The sequence below is a fragment of the Dendrobates tinctorius genome, unplaced genomic scaffold, assembly GCF_039654945.1.
Source record: "Dendrobates tinctorius isolate UK_male_01 unplaced genomic scaffold, ASM3965494v1 ptg000206l, whole genome shotgun sequence".
Taxonomy (NCBI): Eukaryota; Metazoa; Chordata; class Amphibia; order Anura; family Dendrobatidae; genus Dendrobates; species Dendrobates tinctorius.
In genome coordinates, this window is record NW_027361873.1 from 1,509,246 (window position 1) to 1,533,653 (window position 24,408).

The 24,408-nt window shown below is 40.8% G+C and overlaps 1 protein-coding gene across 1 annotated transcript in view; it reads right to left on the reverse strand.

The window, feature by feature from the left end:
• Nucleotides 1–24,408, reverse strand: part of CABP7 (calcium binding protein 7) — a 201,150-nt gene that overhangs the window by 62,523 nt on the left and 114,219 nt on the right. Inside the window, exon 2 of the mRNA XM_073554072.1 lies at nt 10,774–10,917. Coding sequence (XP_073410173.1) covers nt 10,774–10,917 — 144 coding nt within the window. The remainder of the gene's footprint in view (nt 1–10,773; nt 10,918–24,408) is intronic.

Genomic DNA, 24,408 nt, shown 5'->3' on the forward strand with positions numbered 1-24,408 from the left:
TCCAATTCTTTATAATAAAGCAGGTCAACCAATCACACCTGATTTGTCAACCTATTGAATAAAAATGCCACACGCTAATTTCACTTTCAAAATATCTGCTAATCTTAAATATTCACATAATTTTGCTACTCACTGATAGGTGATATTAGAACATTTACAGAAATTTCTAAGTCTAATATTAGGAACTCATTTGTTTTATTTGGTTTTCTTTATTTACTATTAGGGCTTGTGTGAAAATCCCATACATTTGTAGGATAAATTTATGCAGAAATGTGGAAATTCTGAAGCATTCACAAACTTTCAACCACCACTGTACATTGAATAACTACAGGGAAAGATAGATGTTGGTGTCCAGTATTACCTGCTAAAAGTTTTCTGACTATATTTAACTTTTATAATTGGTTTGTCATATTTCAACGTGTATATAGCTTGGACATAGTTACATAGTACTGTTGAAAAAAGACAAATGTCTATCAAGTTCTACCAAAGGATGGGAACAGGCAAAGTGAATGGGCTCAAGTACAACCACAATACATGTTCCAGTCTGGCCCAAAAGAGCTAATCTTTCCTTCCTGATTGACAAGATTAAGAATGTTTGACTGATTTTATATTTGGGAATGAAGCTATTATACTTCTTTGGTCTCTACAGGTGAGTCGAATTCTTTAAGTCAATAGAGAGGATGAGCAGCATAGACCAGAGCCAATAATGAACTACAGTAGTCTGATTGCCATATGAGGACTCAAGAAATAATGTCCCTCCTTATAAGCGTCAGTTAGTATTTGAATCATGGATTTCTGCCTTCCTTTTAATCAACGTATTAAGTTACAAGTTGAACTCTATGGAATTGTGTCTTCTTTTAACTTTAAAACTATGACATTATAAATGGAAAATAGTTAGATCAGTGAGGACCAGGACAGCAGGACATGCATGATGACAGATGGGCAAGTAAAGCTGGAAACAGTAGATGCAGGTGGAGACAGGAGGGCAGTTACATACAGGAACAGCTGAGAAGTATATAGGATTAGGAACTCGCAATAAGGATTTGGCTAATTATAGCAGAGATGTATATGCAATCAGGCACTTGCAGCAGAGAAATGATTAACCAAAGGATTATCAGAGATGTACAGTGGGGAAAAAAAGTATTTAGTCAGTCAGCAATAGTGCAAGTTCCACCACTTAAAAAGATGAGAGGCGTCTGTAATTTACATCATAGGTAGACCTCAACTATGGGAGACAAACTGAGAAAAAAAAATCCAGAAAATCACATTGTCTGTTTTTTTTTCATTTTATTTGCATATTATGGTGGAAAATAAGTATTTGGTCAGAAACAAAATTTCATCTCAATACTTTGTGATATATCCTTTGTTGGCAATGACAGAGGTCAAACGTTTTCTGTAAGTCTTCACAAGGTTGCCACACACTGTTGTTGGTATGTTGGCCCATTCCTCCATGCAGATCTCCTCTAGAGCAGTGATGTTTTTGGCTTTTCGCTTGGCAACACGGACTTTCAACTCCCTCCAAAGGTTTTCTATAGGGTTGAGATCTGGAGACTGGCTAGGTCACTCCAGGACCTTGAAATGCTTCTTACGAAGCCACTCCTTCGTTGCCCTGGCGGTGTGCTTTGGATCATTGTCATGTTGAAAGACCCAGCCACGTTTCATCTTCAATGCCCTTGCTGATGGAAGGAGGTTTGCACTCAAAATCTCACGATACATGGCCCCATTCATTCTTTCATGTACCCGGATCAGTCGTCCTGGCCCCTTTGCAGAGAAACAGCCCCAAAGCATGATGTTTCCACCACCATGCTTTACAGTAGGTATGGTGTTTGATGGATGCAACTCAGTATTCTTTTTCCTCCAAACACGACAAGTTGTGTTTCTACCAAACAGTTCCAGTTTGGTTTCATCAGACCATAGGACATTCTCCCAAAACTCCTCTGGATCATCCAAATGCTCTCTAGCAAACTTCAGACGGGCCGGGACATGTACAGGCTTAAGCAGTGGGACACATCTGGCACTGCAGGATCTGAGTCCATGGTGACGTAGTGTGTTACTTATGGTAGGCCTTGTTACATTAGTCCCAGCTCTCTGCAGTTCATTCACTAGGTCCCCCCGCGTGGTTCTGGGATTTTTGCTCACCGTTCTTGTGATCATTCTGACCCCATGGGGTGGGATTTTGCGTGGAGCACCAGATCGAGGGAGATTATCAGTGGTCTTGTATGTCTTCCATTTTCTAATTATTGCTCCCACAGTTGATTTCTTCACTCCAAGCTGGTTGGCTATTGCAGATTCAGTCTTCCCAGCCTGGTGCAGGGCTACAATTTTGTTTCTGGTGTCCTTTGACAGCTCTTTGGTCTTCACCATAGTGGAGTTTGGAGTCAGACTGTTTGAGGGTGTGCACAGGTGTCTTTTTATACTGATAACAAGTTTAAACAGGTGCCATTACTACAGGTAATGAGTGGAGGAAAGAGGAGACTCTTAAAGAAGAAGTTACAGGTCTGTGAGAGCCAGAAATCTTGATTGCTTGTTTCTGACCAAATACTTATTTTCCACCATAATATGCAAATAAAATGAAAAAAAAACAGACAATGTGATTTTCTGGATTTTTTTTTCTCAGTTTGTCTCCCATAGTTGAGGTCTACCTATGATGTAAATTACAGACGCCTCTCATCTTTTTAAGTGGTGGAACTTGCACTATTGCTGACTGACTAAATACTTTTTTTCCCCACTGTATATGTATTCAGGCACTTACAGCAAGGGAATGTTTAACCACATGATTAACAGAGATGTGAAGGTAATCAGATACCTTTACAGCAGAAAGAAGTTGCAATCTGAAGCCAGATTTCAGAAGAGTTGAGTAACCAATACTAACAGGATAGGAGACATACAGAACAGTATACACAATCAGGAACTTGCAGCAGGGAAATTATTAACCAAAGAATTAGTAGAGATGTATATGTAATCAGGCACTTGCAGCTAGGAAATGGCTGACCACAAGATTAGCAGAGATGTGCAATTGTGGCCAAAAGTTTTGAGACTGACACAAACTTGGGTTTTGAGAAGTTGTTTTTGCCCAATTAGAATACTTGAACCAGCAATCATCCAAATGAATTTACTATATAGTGCAATACAACAGTACGCTATAGCAAGATTCACGATCTCACTGGCTCGATTTCAACAAAACAGAGTCATGGTAGGCAGACCCCCAACTGCCATAGCAACCCATCATTCCCCTGCAGTCTAGTCATGGGGGTGGTCGATGAGCAAGTGGAAAGACATGCCTCCTTGGGCCGCATGATGTAAATAATACTATCAGAGTTTGTCAGTGGCATTTAAGGAATTAACAGCAGCATATACAGAGCTCAGCAATGCTTGTTGCTATTAGAGCAAGATGATAGCAGAATAACACATCTGACTCCGCATCAAAGACAGACCCTATATTGGACATACCAGTACGTTCAATGTCAGCAAGAGGTTAATTTTAGCAGACATAAACTCAGTGTCAGAGAGTAATAGGATAAACTCTCCATCTTAGTTCAGTACCTGGAAGAAGAGCTGTGGCGCAATCAGACGAAAGATGTGGAGGCAGTGACTCTGCCTTCTACTTGATAAAGATGTCTGAAAAGTCCTGGTAATAAAGCAAGCAATTTGTAGGAAGTGAAGGGAGACCAGGATACCAAAGAAGGTGAATGAGGTAGAGTTTTGAAAACATGATGATCCTCATTGAGCAATCTAGTTGGACGATCAATCAATAACTTGAGTGAGTTATTAGCCACAGAAGTCCCAAAAGAACTGGCACATCAGAAAGTGGCAAAGTTAAAAAAAAAGTCCTCTACATGAAGTGGCCTAAATCGACGAGTCACCTTCTCAGTCCAAAACTATGGATATAACCTGGAATTATGGACCCATTCACAGAGATAAGTTTTAATGCCATCCACAGAGATCACTCTAAGGCAAATATACAGCCTTCTGGTTAAAGAGAGGTCAATAAAATTCTTTCTAGCTCTGTAATAAAAAAAAGGCTTGTCCCGAGAGAACGTAGATGAATTAAAGATAATAAATGTAGGTACTCTGCACTCACCTTTAATGGAAGATAGTGTTAACTCCAAGATGATCGCTCCTTTTTTGCCTACTCTATGGTCTAAAGCTTCCCTGTTTGGCCTTCAGTTTTGAACAGTTCATGCGAGAGTGATTCTTTTCACCACAAAAACAAAGTCCATCTGGCAGGTGATATAATCTTAAGGCAGACCCCTTTTTCCAACTAATTTTAATGGGTTCCTGTATGGCCTCTCCCCGGGAAGAGATGTTGCAGATTCTCTACTGTGCAATTTCTGACTTTGTAAAATTTTTAGTATTTTCCCTTTACCTCTTTTTAAAATGTAAATCCCCATTATAGCAATAGAATTCAAATCTTCAAAGGAAGATGGCATATATCTACCAGGAAGTTTGCCCTTGATCCGACTGAATAGTTTAGCATAGAAGATTCTGATGTCAGAGTTGGAATTTGATTCCATAATGTCCTACAGAATTAACCTATTGTCTAAGCCAGCTTTGAGTCAGCAACTGGGTTGACATAACTGGTTCATCAAAAGCTCTATGGAAAATGGACATCAAGGTAGGTAAAGAGTGCAACACAAGATCATCTCATTACGGTAATGATGTGGCCCAAAGCATCTCCTGACAGCAAAGAAAAAATATGCTACTTTTGCCAAATGAGAAAAAAAATATTTGGGAAAGAGATTAACCCCTTCACCCCCAAGGGTGGTTTGCACGTTCATGACCGGGCCAATTTTTACAATTCTGACCACTGTACCTTTATGAGGTCATAACTCTGGAACGCTTCCATGGATCCCTGTGATTCTGACATTGTTTTCTCATGACATATTGTACTTCATGTTAGTGGTAAAATTTCATTCAAATAACTTGCGTTTATTTGTGAGAAAAACGGAAATTTGGCGAAAATTTTGAAAATTTCGCAATTTTCCAACTTTGAATTTTTATGCCCTTAAATCACAGAGATAAGGCACACAAAAAACTTGATAACTAACATTTCCCACATGTTTACTTTACATCAGCACAATTTTGGAACCAAAATTTTTTTTGTTAGGAAGTTATAAGGGTTAAAAGTTGACCAGCGATTTCTCATTTTTACAACACCATTTTATTTTTAGGACCACATCACATTTGAAGCCACTTTGAGGGGTCTATATGATAGAAAATACCAAAAGTGACACCATTCTAAAAACTGCACCCCTTAAGGTGCTCAAAACCACATTCAAGAAGTTTATTAACCCTTTAGGTGCGTCACAGGAATTTTTTTGAATATTTAAAAAAAAATGAACATCTAACTTTTTTTCATAAAAAAAATAATTCAGGTTCAATTTTTTTTATTTTACCAAGGGTAACAGGAGAAATTGGACTGCAAAAGTTATTGTGCAATTTGTCCTGAGTACGCAGATACCTGATATGTGGGGGGGAACGACTGCTTCAGCGCATGGCAGAGCTCAGAATGGAAGGAGCGCCGTTTGACTTTTTCAATGCAAAATTGGCTGGAATTCAGATTGGACGCCATGTCACGTTTGGAGAGTCCCTGATGTACCTAAACAGTAGAAACCCCCTACAAGTGACCCCATTTTGGAAACTAGACCCCCCAAGGAACTTATCTAGATATGTGGTGAGAACTTTGAACCCACGAGGGCTTTACAAAAGTTTATAACGTACAGCGGTACAATTAAAAAATCATATTTTTTCCACAAAAATGATCTTTTCACCCCAATTTTTATTTTCCCAAGGGTAACAGGACCCTAAAAGTTATTGTGCAATTTGTCCTGAGTACGCTTATACCCCACATGTGGGGGTAAACCACTATTTGGGCGCATGGCAGAGCTCGGAAGGGAAGCAGCGCCATTTGACGTTTTTGGCTGGAATTGAGATCGGACACCATGTCGCGTTTGGAAAACCCCTGATGTACCAAAACAGTGGAAACCCCCCACAAATGACACCATTTTGGAAACTAGACCCCCTAAGGAACTTATCTAGATGTGTGGTGAGAACTTTGAACCCCCATGGGCTTCACAGAAGTTTATAACATAAAGCCATACAATTAAAAAATCATATTTTTTCCACAAAAATGATCTTTTCACCCTCAATTCTTATTTTTCCAAGGGTAACAGGACCCTAAAAGTTATTGTGCAATTTGTCCTGAGTATGCTGATACCCCACATGTGGGGGTAAACCACTATTTGGGCGCATGGCAGAGCTCGGAAGGGAAGCAGTGCCATTTGACGTTTTTGGCTGGAATTGAGATCGGACACCATGTCGCGTTTGGAAAACTCCTGATGTACCAAAACAGTGGAAACCCCCCACAAATGACACCATTTTGGAAACTAGACCCCCTAAGGAACTTATCTAGATGTGTGGTGAGAACTTTGAACCCCCATGGGCTTCACAGAAGTTTATAACATAAAGCCATACAATTAAAAAAATCATATTTTTTCCACAAAAATGATCTTTTCACCCTCAATTCTTAATTTTCCAAGGGTAAAAGGACCCTAAAAGCTATTGTGCAATTTGTCCTGAGTACGCTGATACCCCACATGTGGGGGTAAACCACTATTTGGGCGCATGGCAGAGCTCGGAAGGGAAGCAGCGCCATTTGACGTTTTTGGCTGGAATTGAGATCGGACACCATGTCGCGTTTGGAAAACTCCTGATGTACCAAAACAGTGGAAACCCCCCACAAATGACACCATTTTGGAAACTAGACCCCCTACGGAACTTATCTAGATGTGTGGTGAGCACTTTGACCCCCCCAGTGCTTCACAGAAGTTTATAACGCCCGGGCGTGAAAATAAAAAATTTGTATTTTTTCCACAAACATGATCTTTTAGTCACCATTTTTTTATTTTCCCAAGGGTACCAGGAGAAATTGGACCCCAAAAATTGTTGTCCAATTTGTCCTGAGTATGCTGATACCCCATATGTGGGAGAAAACTACTGTATGGGCACACGTCGGGGCTCGGAAGGGAAGTAGTGACGTTTTGGAATGCAGACTTTGATGGAATGGTCTGCGGGTGTCATGTTGCCTTTGGAGAGCCCCTAATGTACCTAAACAGTGGAAACCCCCCACAAATGACACCATTTTGTAAACTAGACCCCCCAAGGAACTTATCTAGATGTGTGGTGAGCACTTTGAACCCCCCAGTGCTTCACAAAAGTTTATAACGCCCGGGCGTGAAAATAAAAAATTCGTATTTTTTCCACAAACATGATCTTTTAGTCACCATTTTTTTATTTTCCCAAGGGTACCAGGAGAAATTGGACCTTAAAAGTTGTTGTCCAATTTGTCATGAGTATGCTGATACCCCATATGTGGGAGAAAACTACTGTATGGGCACACGTCGGGGCTCGGAAGGGAAGTAGTGACGTTTTGGAATGCAGACTTTGATGGAATGGTCTGCGGGTGTCATGTGCGTTTGGAGAGCCCCTGATGTACCTAAACTATTGAAACTCCCCACAAGTGACCCCATTTTGGACACTAGACCCCCCACGGAACTTATCTAGATGTGTGGTGAGCACTTTGAACCCCCAAGTGCTTCACAGAAGTTTATAACACTCGGACGTGAAAATAAAAAAATCATTTTTTTCCACAAAAATGATATTTTTGCCCCCAATTTTTTATTTTCCTAAGGGTAACAGGAGAAATTGGACCCCAAAAATTGTTTTCCAATTTGTCCTGAGTAGGCTGATACCCTACATGTGGGGGTAAAACACTGTTTGGGCGCATGGCAGAGCTTGGAAGGGAAGGAGCACCATTTGACTTTTTCAACTCAGAATTGGCTGGAATTGAGATCAGACGCCATGTTGCATTTGGAGAGCCCCTGATGTGCCCAAACAGTGGAAACCCCCAATTCTAACTCCAACCCGAACCCCAACATGCCCCTAGCCCTAACCCTAACCCTAGCCCTAACCCTAACCCTAGCCCTAACCGTAACCCTACCCTAACCCTAACCCTAGCCCTAACCCTACCCCAACACACCCCTAGCCCTAACCCTAGCCCTAACCCTAATGGAAAAATGGAAATAAATACATTTTTTTTATTTTATTATTTTTCCCTAACTAAGGGGGTGATAACGGGGGGTTTGATTTACTATTTATGGCGGTTTTTATTTTTGGCAGCTGTCGCACGCTAAAAGACGCTTTTTATTGTAAAAATAGTTTTTGCATCACCACATATTGAGAGCTATAATTTTTCCGTATTTTGACCCACCGGGTCATGTGAGGTCTTATTTTTTGCGGGACGAGTTGACGTTTTTATTGGTACCATTTTCGGGCACGTGAAATTTTTTGATCGCTTTTTATTCTGATTTTTGGGACGCAGAATGAAGAAAAACCAGCGTTTCATGAATTTCTTTTGGGGGGTGTGCGTTTACACCGTTCCGCGTGCGGTAAAATTGATAAAGCGGTTTTATTCTTCGGGTCAGTACGGTTACAGCAATACCTCATTTAGGTCGTTTTTTTTGTTTTTGTCGGTTTTATGCAATGAAAACTATTTTATATAAAAAATAATTATTTTTGCATCGCTTTATTCTGTGAGCTATAACTTTTTTATTTTTTCGCTGATGATGCTGTGTGGTGGCTCGTTTTTTGTGGGACAAGATGACGTTTTCAGCGGTACCATGGATATTTATATGCGTCTTTTTGATCGCGCGTTATTACACTTTTTGTTTGGCAGTATGATAATAAATCATTATTTTTTGCTTAGTTTTTTATTTTTATTTTTTAAGGGGTTCGCTAAAGGGGTTAACTAATGGGACAGTTTTATAGGGCGGGTCGTTACGGACGCGGCGATACCTAATATGTGTACTTTTATTATTTTTTTTTATTATTATTTCCAAAAAATGGATTTATTGGGGGAATATATATTTTTTTTTTCTAATTTATTTGGCGATTTTTTTTTAATTATTTTTACACTTTTTTTTATTTTTTTTTTTACTTTATTAAATAGTCCCAGGTGGGACATCACTGTCCTGTGACAGATCGCTGATCTGTCACATCACAGATCAGCGATCTGACACAGGCACTGCAGAAGGCTTCCTCATGCCTGCGCTTTGCAGGCACTGAGGAAGCCAGCTTCCTCAGGCCCCCGTCGCCATCTTGGATTCAGGGGCCTGGAGGAAAGGAGACATTGCGCTGCCGTGGGGGGCTCAGGGAAGCACGGAGGGAGCCCCCTCCCTGCCGATGCTTCCCTTTAACTCCCGGTACACCGCGATCATGTTTGATCGCGGTGTGCAAGGGGTTAACGTGTCGGGGGCGGTCCGTGACCGCCCCTGACACATTGTGCCGGGTGTCAGCTGTGATAATCAGCTGACACCCGGCCGCAATCAGCGGCGCTCACCACGTGGGCGCCGCTGATCGCGCCCGACGTACTATCCCGTCCATGGGCATAGGGGCCCAGGTCCCATGGACGGGATATACCGTCGGATGTCAGGAAGGGGTTAAAATGTAGGGTGCATTGATTTACAAAGCCCTGGCAGGCCTTAGAATATTCATCAAAACAGACAGAGTAGGCAAATGTGAAGGTGTTCCTCAAGAAGAATCTCTTGGAAAAGAAGATGAGTGAGGGACGTGTTGAAGAGCCAGTGGAGTAAAAGCAGGCAGTGTGCCCATATGGGCTGAGAAGTCTCACACAGCGTGTACAACCATTCACTTACAGCAGTTGCATGATCAGCCAACATATGTCCTCTGCATCCAGCAAAAATGGTGTTGATGATGCTGCACCTATGGAATCCATGGTCTGAAAATTTTGTTATGGGCTCAACTGGTAATGTGGATTCTCTAAGCCACAGCTGGACAAAGTGTGGCCCTCAGGCTACATCCGGCCCTCTGGCTGTTCAAGTGCGACGTGTGGACCGAGAAAGCCGTAGGGCTAAAAACAGTGGTCCAGGGGCCACACCATGCCTTTGCCCGGTGTTCGTCCGCCAATCCCCATTGTAACCGCTATCCGCATCCTCAGGATGCAGACAGCAGTGAATAAATTACGTCACTTCATCACGCTGCTGTTGAGAGTCAGTGCACAGGAGTGTTGAGGGAACAGGAGGTATGTGTTTTTTTTCTGTCTTTCATACAGTTGGTGCGGAAAGTATTCAGACCCCTTTAAATTTTTCACTCTTTGTTTCATTGCAGCTGTTTGGTAAATTCAAAAAAGTTCATTTTTTCTCTCATTAATGTACACTCTGCACCCCATCTTGACGGAAAAAAAAGAAATGTAAAAATTTTTGCAAATTTATTAAAAAAGAAAAATTGAAATATCACATGGTCATAAGTATTCAGACCCTTTGTTCAGTATTGAGTAGAAGCACCCTGTTGTAACAATATCTACTGTGCTTTTTTCCCCACAGAGCCTTCTGGAAAGAGGTATAAAATGCAGTATACTGATTTTGTAAAAAATAAGTAAATGACCAATGTATATTGATGTATGCCTATATACTGTAGTGACATATATCAGAAGTATCTCAAGTGCATTTCCAGACATATACGGTATCTCTGACATGCACTGCAAAAGAAGTATGAGCAGAGACCAAGATACAAAACATACATTGAGGATTCTAAGAAGCACACAACATGATTATTCACTGGAACTACTGTCAGATTGCTATCCACTAAGATTAAGATATGGAGACAGTGCCCTATGCTGGAGGAAGGTATAAAAGAAGTATTTAGTTCCTTTGTGAAGTATAAAGATGAAGTACAGAGACTGCTCCCAGGCCTTACCATCCATATCCAGCCTCTGTATAATGACCTCCAGTTCCACTTCATTGGGCATGTACCCCAGAGACCTCATTGCTGTGCCCAGCTCCTGCTTGGAGATGAATCCATTTCCGTCTCGATCAAACACTTTGAAGGCTTCTCGAATCTCTATATAGACAGGCAAAAAAGGTTAACTGTTTCCATCCCATTAGACACCTAGAAAATATTACATTACACTGCTTAGATATTCAATGTAACTGTACAAAATAATGGCTTAATGAAATAGCAAATTAAGAACATTCACATTAAAAGTCTCTTAAATGTAAACCTTATCTACACTGTAGAAGAAGGCTTGTTGTTTTCTTGTAAGGAGAGGAGAGCCTGTAGTGTGCTTCTAATGGTCCCGTCACACCAAACGATGCACCAGCGATCCCGACAATGATACGACCTGGTCAGGATCGCTGGTGCATCGCTACATGATCTCTGGTTAGCTGCCAAACAGGCAGACACACCAGCGATCAGGACCAGCGAGGACGCTGGTATCCAAGGTAAATATCGGGTAACTAAGCGCGCGCGTCGCTTAGTTACCCGCTGTGCACCTTGGATACCAGCTCCCAGCCCGAGCACCCTGGTATCCAAGGTACACAGCGGGTAACTAAGCGCCGCACGCGCTTAGTTACCCGATATTTACCTTGGGTACCAGCTCCCAGCGTCTGGGAGCTCGCTGATCAGCGGGAGACCAACGATCAAAAAATGGCCCAGGACATTCCAGCATGATCAGCGATACCCGGCGGGGGGGGCGGTTGCTGATGCGTGCCACACACAGCAAGATCGCTAATGAGATCGCTGATGCGTCACAAAATCAGCGATCTCGCTATGTGTGACGGGCCCCTTAGGATTATCGGAAAGTCTAAAAACACTTCTGCCCCCATGGTCACTACTTTGTCCACATAACTACATTGCATATACGGTATGTGTAAAGTCACATTCAGACATGGTAGCTTTTTAGCGGATTTTAGTTTTCTGTTAAATAAAAGTTTTCTGTTAAATCCTGCTTTGAGCAGGGGGTTGGACCAGATGGCCCAGGAGGTCGCTTCCAACTCTACGATTCTATGATTCTATTAAATACCTGCAACATATTTACTGTACAAGGTTGGTAACTGGAGTTATACAAAACCTCATTCACATGCAGTGGATTTTTCCACAGCAGATTTCTACTGCCCTTTATCTACAGTAGTGGCTTTAACCCCTTAATGACCGAGACCACTTTGACTTTAATAACCAAGCCATATTTTACAATTCTGTCCACTGTCAATTTATGAGGTTATAGCTCTGGAATGCTTCAACAGATCCCCCTGATTCTGACAATTTTTTTTCGTGACCTGTTGTACTTCATGATAGTGGTAAAATTTCTTCGATATGACTTGCATTTCTTTGTGAAAAAAAAACAGAAATTCGGCAAACATTTAGAAATTTTCTAACTTTAAATATGTATGCTCTTAAATAAGAGAGATATGTCACACAAAATAGTTAATAGATAGCATTTCCCACATGTTCACTTTACATCAGCACAATTTTTGAAACATAGTTTTTTTGCTAGGAAGTTAGAAGCGTTAAAAGTTGACCAGCAATTTCTAATTTTCTCAACAAAATTTACATAATCGTTTTTTTAGGGACCACATCACTTATGAAGTGACTTTAAGGGGCCCAAATTACAGAAAGTACCCAAAAGTGACCCCATTCTAAAAACTGCATCTCTCAAGGTGCTCAAAACCACACGCAAGAGAATTATTAACTCTTCACATGCTTCACAGGAACTGAAAAGTGAGGAAGGAAAAAATTAACATTTAATTTTTTTTGCACAAAAAAAATTACTTTAGACCCAAACATTTTTATTTTCACAAGGGTAACTGGAGAAAATGGACTCCGAGATTTCTTGTGCAATTTGTCCTGAGTACACCATTACCTTATATGTGGGGGAAATCTATTATTTTGGCACACGGCAGGGCTCGGAAGGGAAGGAATGTCATTTAAATTTGAATATAAAATTTGCTGGAATAATAAAAAATTGACCCCATTTTGGAAACCACACCCCTCAAGGATTTTATTCAGATGTATAGTAAGCACAGGTATGACAGAATTTGATAACATGAGGTCGTCATATTAAATAGGTCGTCATTATTGTTGAGCGCAAGTGCTCACTACTCCAGTTGGCATTGGGTGCCTGGGTATGCACCAAATATCGTGGGTGCTTGAGTGATATGCTCGAGCCTCTGCCCCGTATGTTTTGCGGCTGTTAGATGCCCAAAAATCCATGCGGGGATCCACAGTACTCCGTGCATACCTGAGCACCCAATGCAAACTTGAGTAGCGAGTACTTGCGCTCAACACTAGCCGTCATATCGTCATTTTTTTTACGTTTGAAAAAAAACAATTCTAACCCCAACACTAACCCTAACCATAACACAACACAACCCTAACCACAACACAACCCTAACCCTAACGCAACCCTCACCCTAACACAATCCTAACACAACCCTAACCCCAACCCCAAACCTAACCTTAATCCCAACTTCAAAGAATGGAAAAAAATATAGATTTTAGTATCTTCATCTAACTAAGGGGGTGACAAAGGGGGATTTGATTTACTTCATAGAATCGTAGAGTTGGAAGGGACCTCCTGGGCCATCTGGTCCAACCCCCTGCTCAAAGCAGGATTCACTAAATCATCACAGACAGATGTCTGTCCAGCCTCTGTTTGAAGACTTCTATTGAAGGAGTACTCACCACCTCTCGTGGCAGCCTTTTCCACTCATTGATCACTCTGTCAAAAAGTTTTTTCTAATATCTAATCTGTGTCTCCTCCCATTCAGTTTCATCCCATTGTTTCTAGTCTTTCCTTGTGCAAATGAGAATAAAGATGATCCTTCTACAATGTGACAGCCCTTGAGATATTTATAGACAGCTATTAAGTCTCCTCTCAGTCTTGTCTTCTGCAAGCTAAACATTCCCAAATCTTGCAACCTTTCCTCATAAGACAGGGTTTGCAGACTGGTCACCATTCCGGTCACTCTTTTCTGAACGTGCTCCAGTTTGTTGATGTCTTTTTTAAAACGTGGTGCCCAAAACTGGATACAGTATTCCAGATGAAACGTGATCTAGACTGTATGCTTCTGTTAATACATCCTAGAATTGCATTTGTCTTTTTTGCTGCCGCATCACACTGTTGACTCATATTCAGTCTGTGATCTATTAGAATACCTAAGTCTTTTTTCACATGTGCTGTTGCCTAGCCCTATTCCTCCCATTCTGTATATGCTTTTTTCATTTTTATTGCCCAGATGTAGTACTCTGCATTTTTCCCTGTTAAAAACCATTCTGTTAGTTGTTGCCCACTGCTCCAGTTTATTTATATCTTTTTGAATCTTTTTTTTTTCTTTTCATCACTGTGATAGAGTCTATCACAGTGATCAAAAAGAACCAATGTGAAAAAATTCCTATTGTTGCCGGGTACTGGCCGGCATATCTCGGCAGGCGCCCGGCACATGCGCCCATCATTTTTTTCCCAAGAAGATGATGCCAGGCTGGGGGATGGATTAGGAGGGTCCGGGGATGGAGGTGCTACCAGGGGGTCTCTGGAAGCAACATTTCTCTCTCCTCTGACATGTATATCATGTCAGAAGAGAGAGAAATCATCGTAACAGCGTGCATTTTTTTTGTGTTCACCGTTCTTCACTCAATAATGGCGATCACATGATCGAGGACAGGAAGATCCGGCCATCATTTTCCCACTCTGGGGGGCGTTACAGCCTGATTTCCGATCTCTGTTTTAATGTTCGATTTGTTTTTATTAATCAATTTTGAAAATACATAAAAAAAAAAATTACACAAAACCAAATATATTAAGATCAAATATGTCGGACTTAACAAAAACTTGTAATGATAGCAATATTCATGCGGAAATATAAACAAGTCACTCAACATTGCAGCTGCAAAAAAGAAACTACCTAAATTTTCATATCAGCAAATGAAAAATTATTCAGAAAATTCTAACACAGAGGTTAGAAATAGAAAGAGGGAATTTTTTTTTATGGAGGGTGGGAGGATTAGAAGGGAGAAGAGGGATGAAAGAAGGGGGTAACAGGGAGAAGGGGTATTGGAATCAATCTCTGTTTTAAAACGGCGAAGAATGAATAAGGACCCTTAGCGGACGCCATTTTAATGCCTATCGGTAGTCGCTAGGGAGTTGATGGGACAAAATGCTCAGACTACTTGTGTCTTGGGCATGAATATGATCAGATGAATATGTGAGATTTATCAGTATTTTCATTCTGAACTTGTGTGCAGTCTAATTTCCTTCCACATGCCTAAAATATATTTCAAAGTCTTTTGACTTATCTACCTTGCATATGAATGTTAGTGGATAATTAAACTTTTACAAATATTTTGATATGTTATAGGTCTTCAACAGCACTTTTGATTGGTGTGAGTTTGGGTTCTACCATCACAAAATCATTGGGCACAAGACAGGATCATGGGAACATAGAGGAAGAGGACTTACTGGTACTAAATCCCTGGCTGGGAGCTGCTGAAACTTTCCTTATCCGCCTGTCAGCAAATCATAATCAACTATGGGAGTACATGAAAGAAAGGTTGCAATGTCAAAAGTAGAAAAAATGGGTTGCACTCAACCTCTGGTTAAAAATTTCCTTTATTCAAGCATTGGAACAACAGCTTCGGCAGGAGGATAGTGGAGGACATTTTGAAATGACAGCCGTTTTGCGCTAACTGCGCTTCACCGGGTTTCGACAAGACCGTCCCGATTGGGTACAACATGTTGCAGTGTGAAGGCTTTTACTCTTTTTTTTAATCAGAATAGTGGTAACTAAGTACTCTATGTTATTTACATGCATCATTAATATTTACTTATGCTCATTTTGTTTTGTTTTGTTTTTCATGGGTTTTGTCTTTGAAATGGCTATGGTGTGAATGTGCTCTTACACATTGCACATATACCAACTGGTACTGTAAAATGCTGCAAATCTTCCATGGCAAAAACGCAGAAAAAACCCCGCAATGGGTTAATAAGCCCTATTTCACTTTGACAAAAACCCTAATACTAAAAAGTTTGAGTAATTGAGTCATCTGATATATTCTATAAACCTTGTAAACGTGTAATACGCAATTAGCTCAAAGTTTACTGCAAAATATACCTTTGATATAATGATGAATCTCCAGTATAGTGCATTATTCATGAGAATAACCATTTACATATTAGTGAAAGGTAAAGCAAATGAGTGATTCTGGCAAGCAATGTAATCTCATGGCTGGTCAGTGTCTGCCTGCAAAATGAGGCTCAAAAGGCTGTCAAATTCACCTCTTGTTAGTGTATGTACAGTATGTGTGCGTTATCAAGATGAAGATGAGGCGCACAGGTGAATGAACCTCAATGACACATCTCTTCTGACAATTGTGTCAAGGACAAAGGATGTGACTGTAGTTGAAATATGTATTGAACCTCCAATACATACATACCACAGATATCTCTTTCTTTTCTATGATCCATTCTTCATCTGATATTCAGCTTGACCCTTTTTCCCCTGGAGGCTCTTATCCAAGAATATACACATGTATGTATATATATATTGATTTACAAGTCCAAACATCAAAAGAGGCGCCTCCGTTAGCAAGTACGTTTAATACGATTCATAAGGGAATTTTCTAAGTATACAGGTGTAAATGAATAATATAGCACATAGAATGCTATGCAGTATAAGGTCTAATGAAATTCTTGCAGTGCGGATAACTGTATTTATTTGGTAACCTACTGAATTTTATACCAAAGGAGTATGTAAAATAATCAGTAAAGATACGGATATCTGCAGAGGTTACATCTCCGATAGGACCTAGGAAACCCAGATTACTATTTGTACCCCTACCATACATACAGGCTTCTCGGGCATTAAAATAAAGAACTGAGAAGGGAAGCGACAGAAATGCTGCCTGAATTATGTAACAAAATGTTGAAAAAAAAAAATCAGGAAAGTCTAAAGGAGGGAGAGGAGAGAAAGGAGGAGAGTGAGAGTGGCGGGGGATGTGATAAACCATGGGGTCATGATTATAACCCTTCATTATTCGCACTGCGCTTCCAACATGTACAAATATACTGCAGTGTGGCAAAATCATATTAGAAAACACCATCTATGCTGTATGTGAAGAAACAACGTGAGGCACCTGGAGATGGAAGAGATTCACTGCAGTCACATGACCAGCGGCCGCAGCGCACATTACTGTACACATCATGTAGGCGCGCACTCGCCTCATCAAAGTTTGTAAGATGTGGAATGTCGCACGCATACACAGCTACATAAATAAGCTGTCACACAAATCCTTGGCGGCACGGTATACATACACAGAACACAGCCGCACAATGTAAACGTCCCCCTGTGCGGGCAGAGCATGCTCCAACCGTGTAAACACATTCATGCTAAACATACAAAAGCCGACTCCTCACATGGGAAAAATCCCAATATCTAACACTCAGACGCATACACAGGCTCCATGTGGATTTAGCCTCTCCACCGAGCCACTCGCTGCCTTCACTCCCACCGCTGTGACACCGCTTCTCCCCATGTGTTGCTCTCATTGAAAGCTCTGCAGGCGCTGTTTATACTGGGTGACATATACATATATCCGAAAAGAAACACACTACGTCCGCACATCTTTCCACAGGCAATGCATGCACACATACACCGCAGTCCGCAGGTCTCCTTAGCTCACTCCTTTGTGCCTCCTGTTTGAACAAATTGAATTCCTCACAGAAACCTGACAGGAATTTTAATGGGAGAAAGACAATGACACCCGATGTGTGCACACAGCCACCTACCAAGTAACCATCTGCTCAGTACTAATACACCGTCCGGTGATGTACACCTATAGCATTTATTTTATTTATTTTACTCATTTATATAGCGCCATTAATTCCACAGACATTATTGGCATCAATAATATATTCATCCTTTATGTTCAGAAACATCGACATCAGGGACTTAAGTAATCCATATAAAGACAGTTAGTGCAGGCTCCAATCCACAATTCTTCTGGATGTCATGAATTTCAATTCCGTGTTTTTTCTATTCATCGCACTTGTAACATTTGCTCTTCCTATCTTATAAATGCAGAGGAAAAAAAGCCATATTCATAGAATGCACCAAAAGAGCATAAAAACGCCACAAACAAACCTACATTGTTTGAAGTGGGTTTCTTATTTTGCTATAGATTTTCCTATAATATCTGGTAACAGTTTTTTTTAATGAATAAAAAAAAAAACCAAACAAAAAATATTTTTCTCAAAACCCATCATTTTCCCTGTTGTGTATATCACCCTAAACATGGCAAGCTCTTTTACCCCAGAGGCAGGCAGGCAGGCAAGAGCAAGACTTCTTCCATCTAGCTTTCCAATGTCTCTACACAGTCACTGATGTCTGACAGTATACTGTATATCATGTTGGAGTATATATATAGAATATATATACTCCAATCTGATATACCGTATATGTAATAGCTGTTGGCTTATGCTGTGGTAAAAGACTGACAGAAGCATGATTTTGTTTTAGAGTACGTTGATGATATGTTGTGTGACCTCTTTGGTCTGTTTTGCACTTGTTTTCTGTAATCCGCCACGTTTCAATGATGGAGGATAACAGTTGCTGTATGTCCCAAGTAAAACACTTTATTCTCCCACAGTGTCTGAGTGCTGAATGATTCTGCTGAAAGCTGAAATCTTTAACAGGTTCTAGTACCAGACAAACATAGAAAGAGCACAACATAGCACAAGTTAAATAAGCACGCCCATCAAAGTTTTTATCTTCTTAATACATTGCAATCATCATATTATATAGCACCATGTACTTACAATTCTCATTTTGCCTTTCTACCCAATTAATTCTTCTCTTTTCCATTAGGTCTATGACATCACGTGATTAGAGCTTAGAAAGAATCAGCAAGTTTGTGATTAATCATGAGATGTTGTAGACCTAATGGAAAAGAGAAGAGTTAACTGGGTAGAAGGCCAAAATGAGCAATTTTAAAGGGAACCTGTTACGTCTTTTTTATATTTAACTGCCCACAATGTCTTGTTATTGATGCACATTGCATCACTAACATGTTTTTCTCAAGCAAAACATCCCAGTATTTTTAGCAAAAAACACTTTTATACTTTGATGATTGCACCACATACCTTCTGTTTCAGTCATTGGGATGGGGATCTCTAGCTTTCCAGTCATGGTCAGTCAAGTGCCTTCCCTTCACTGCTCCATATGTCACCAATATCTCCCAGTAGATCCTACGCTTGTGCAATGACAGCTTTCCAGGCATGACCACTGAATCTGGGTGTATGTCCCAGCTTCATTTCATATGTGCGCTTGCTCCAGAGCTGCTGAGCGTCACAATGATGCATGTGTCCACAAGCCACTGACTCTCAGAAAGGGATCACCGTTAGCATGTAAAAAAAGTCTCAGTACAGCGCTGAGATCACTGAGTTCACCGCAGTTCACCGTGAGGCCCAGTCTCCCTGCAGGGAGCCATTCTCCCCAGCTTTTTAGGGTGAGCGGTCGCCTCAGGCCACCGATCATACTGATGAGCAAATGTCACACAGATGGATTATGCTGTGGAACACCATGGATTCTTTCAACTTCGGACAGGTGAGTGATGTTGTTTATTGTTTGTTTGTTTACAGGAGACAATGGCTTCAGGGGATAAGGTGTTAAGGTGGGAATGTGATTTTTTGTCCCCATGTCTGCGGTGATCACAGGCAGAGCAGGGGACAATGATGTGAGCTGTCTTCAGGACCCAGCACAAGGAACAGCGCGAACAGTTCCACTGATTCCCAGGCAACGATACATGTTACACTGATGACACTGATTGTGTCATCAGTGTGCACGAGTGCGGGACGTTTTTTGCAGCCCATGCTGCTACTTAAAACAGACATTACAGGATATGTATCTGAAGATATGTGGGATATGGGTAGAAGTGGATCCATTGTGTTGGCTGTTTCACTTTACGACGGGTAAAACAAGAGGGGGACGGCTACATGACTTGTTTCACACCATTGCAATGGTGACAAAACGTCTAATTCTGTAACACTGGCTAGCTAAAACACTCCCAGGGATAAAAGAGATCAAGGAAGGTTTAACATCGGTCTTATTTTTGGAAAAAAGAGAAACAGAAAGAAATAAAGATAAAATGACGAAAAATTTTTTTAAAAAATGGAGAGTGTTTATAGAAATGTCACTGACCACCAGAGAAATTCAAGACTTAATGAGCACCCTTGTGGATTCGGATTGGTATCTATTAGAGGATTTGAGTGGTAATCTGGGTAAACTGAAATGTGTTATATGAGCTAAATGGAGGATAAAGTGGAGCTGGAGATAAGGTGTCTGATTTCAGTCAATGTAATCTATGAAAATGTGGACGTAAAGGGGTTTGATAATTTTATATTTGTTAAGTTTATTTTTGCTTCTATTCAGGCTTAGGTGATAAGCAGGTTTAAATATGTTCTTTGTAACAATTCAATGCAACGTTTATAACTTGTAATATGCAACTTCATTACAAAATCAATAAAAATGATGTTTCAAAAAAAAACAAAAACCCAGACATTACTTTGTTTTGCCTGCAGACACACGGTTCGTGGAATCACTTGAATGGGTCTATGTGTGTAAGTGTCTCTGGTGCGTGTGAAAACTGTCAACACACGTACCGGACACACTGATGTCTGAAAGAGCCCTAAAGTGAAGAGCCCATAGATGCGGAGTGCGATGATGGAAAGAAGAAAACTGGATGGCGGGCGGCTAAAGCAGTTAGCGGTGATGTGAGTTTAAGTTTTTTTTCCTTCCCAGTCCTGTACCAACTTACATACATATTTGAGTAATGAACAAAATACAGAATGCCTTTTGTTTGTAAACAGGAAATGACTGTACTCTTAAAACTGTATAAACTGAAGCTCAGTAGAGAACATGTTATGCAGAAGAAAATAAGTATGATGCTGGAAGTGATTGTACATCTGAGATCAGTAAGTGATATAAAAAACAGCCATGCTGCAGCCAAATTGCCATGACGTTTACCTGATTAATGCAATACAGCCAAGGGTTAAGATACACCTGACAACAGAACTTTTAAAAACCATGCTTATAGATGAATTCCAGAGATGAAAGAAACTTGTTCAGGACTTTTCAAAAAGTGAAAGTGGAATTGTTTTTAGGGTAGGTTCTCACAACCGATTTTTCCACATCTGATAAAAACGGTCTGATTTATTGTGATTAGATTTTGATCAGAGCTTGATCTCAGTTTTTCTTAGATGTGGAGATAAACAACAAAATTTCTTCACCTTTTCCATTCTGTCAGTCCGTGAAAATCATGCCGCACTTGTATGTCATCCGAGAGCAGTCCCATCTTTTTCACAGATCTGTACATTTACATTTCCGATTCCGGCACATGGATCAAAATTTAACATTTCTCAGTCTGGAGAAAACATCGAACATGTGCACAGCCCCATAGAATACTATAAATACGAGTGCTATCCGTGAAAAACCACAGATAGCACTCATCAGGGAAAATCGATAGTGAGCCCTTAAAGCAACAGAGGCGAGGTCTCACATGATGGAAACTAGAGCATGTTTCAGTTTCAACAAAGACATGTAAAGAAAGTCTGTGCAACATGAAAAACAGAACAACAGAAACAATGTTCAAAGTGGACTACACAAAAGGTCAAAGCTGCAATCTCAGATCCATGTGCAAATAATTGGAAAGGCACCTTTAAAGTGACAATGAGGTGCATCAACTCTGGAGCAGCAAGTCACGTGACAACAAAGAGAAGATTTTTCACAGAACCGTACAAAAATAACAATGAAGTAATCAATCTTGCTGATGGAAGCAGAATAAATGCAGAATGTACTTGTGTGCACCATGTGAAAGTAAACAGAATTTAGCCATACCAGTAAAAGACAATGGCACTCATCTGGCTCCAGTGCCAGGTCATTCTCACATCTCCTCTGTACTAATTAGCAGCGGGTTACTCCCTTAGGGCTCATACCCATCACTGTGAAAAAAGTCCTATTTCGGTCTAGAAAAGTGGGACAAGTGACATGCAATTTTCATGCAAGTACAACCCGATGTTTAACATATATCATCCAATTTACATCCAATTTACATGTGAATGCGATTTGATTGCAATGTGATTTTAATATGATCCACTAACATTTTATTAACCAGCAGAGGGAAAGCACATAGCCTTTGGCAGATGTTTTTAGTCTGGGAAGGGTGCTATTCCCATGGAGCTTCACAGGCTATTAATATCAGCTCAAAGCTGTATACTTACCTTTTCCTGGTAATTAAAATGAAGGACCTCCAAAAAAATTACGTAAGGTCACCCTATAATTAATAACCAGCATAGGCTAGGCAGACGGCTGCAGGCTGATATTAATAGCCTAGTAAGGGGCCTTGGATATTGGCCCCCTCCCAGACTAAAATCATCAGCTCTCAGCCATCCCAGAAATGGAGCAGCCATAAAATGCACAAATTCTGGCACTTAGCCTCGCTTTTCACACTTGCCCTGGTGCGGTGGCAAATGGGGTAATAGTATTGTGGTTGTTGTTGCCTTTGTATTGTCAAATGACATCAAGACCAGTGGTTACGAATGGAGAAGTGTCTATAAGACACCCCCATTACTAAACCCTTAGTGATGTTATAAGAAAACATACACAGTCCTTTAATTGAAATAAAGACAGACTCCTTTAATGAATGTACGTTTAGCAAAAACATGTATACTCATGTCAACACCCAATCTACTGAAGCCAATGTCTTCTGTAATAGAATTAAACTAATAAACAACCATTTCCTCACCTTTCCGCCTAGAAGACAACAATCCTTTTGTCCTGCAATGCGTCTAGCACTGCTACATCTAGATTGCAGGCTGCATTGTTGCATGATGTGACTATACAGTCTGCCATCCAGCAGAGACACTCCTGCTGGTTAATAAAATGTCAGGGTATTTCAGGTCATTTTTTCAGAAAATAATTTATTTAGTAAAAAAAAATATGTACAGTAAGCTGCGCAAGCACTGTACTAATTTCTCCATCCTCTTGACTCAGCTACAGCCAGATATCTAGTTATTTCCTCTGCTACTCCTGACTTCATTTAATTACTAACAGTGTTTTTTCCAAGCTCAGTCCAGCTATGTTGCCCACTGTTCTGCAATTAAGATCCTAGATTCCCAACCTCTCACAACTGTTTTCTAATAGTTTGCCAATACATTTCGGCTATTTATGTGTGTCCAGCAGCTCTGCAAGCAAGTTACTAATTTGTGAATACTTCATTGCTATCCTGCAAATGACGATGTCCCTGTAACAAGTTCCTGATAAAAGACACCTTATATACCATATGCCGGCTGGAAGTTACATCTATTGATTTTGTATATCCTAACACCTAGCTCTGCTTGATCTGGTACTTTTTATTCCTCTGGTCTGACATCCAGTATACCCTACTGACCAAGTCCCTGTGAAATGTTATATGTTTTTAGTCTGGAAAAAGGACGGCATTCGCATCCATAAAGTGTATAACAGCTAAGGGACTCTCTGTAAAATTCCAAAGGAAAAAATGTTCTGTCATGGATAGAAAGCATGTGATAGCTAATGCAAAAGTGGTTGAGAATTTAAATAATAGCAAAAGAACAGGTGAGGCTCTGAACACAGAGACACAATGACTGCTAGGCCGGAGTCACACTAGCGAGAAAAACGGACAAGTGCTATGCGAAAAAAAAATCGCATTGCACTCGTCCCAGTGTTAATCTATGGAGCAGCTCCGATCATTTTAAACGGGCTGAGAAAATCGCAGCATGCTGCGATTGTCAGCGATTCTCAGCCGAGATTCACCAATGCAAGTCTATGGGTGCGACAAAAAAACAGATTACACATGGACCACAAGTGTGATTTGCGAGAAATACGCACCGGTGTCAGGAAGCCAGGAATTCATTTTGCCATACAGTAAAATCACACAGACATGTTTAATAAAGAATAGAAAGAATAGATATAGACACATAGAACACACACATATATATATATATAGTGATGTAGTGACCACTGTGCTAGGGGGCGCTGTCTGGGTGTCCCAGAACGAACGGATAGCCTTGTCCAGAGTGGTAACAGGAACAGGGTGCTAAAGGATCGTTATGTATCTCAAGGTGGGTGGCCTTGGGATGGAGGCTTGATTATGTGCTGATCAGTAGAGCTGATCTTTCGTTCCAATGTGTCAGGGAGAAGTCTCCAGGTAGCTGGTGAGACAGGCCGCTAGGGGCACTGTGTGGGTGTCCCAGGATGAACAGATAGCCTTGTCCAGAGTGGTAACAGGAGCAGGCTGCTAAAGGATTGTTATATATCTCATGGTGGGTGGCCTTGGGATGGAGGCTTGCTTATGTGCTGATCAGTAGAGCTGATCTTTCGTTCCAATGTGTCAGGGAGAAGTCTCCAGGTAGCTGGTGAGACAGGCGGGACCAGTTACCTACAAACCCACCCAGGGGGTGTGTTTAAGAACGTTATTGTAAAGTGTGTATGAGTGGTTGAAGGACCTGTGATGAGGTCATAGCCATGTGACCCGGTGGGCATGGCT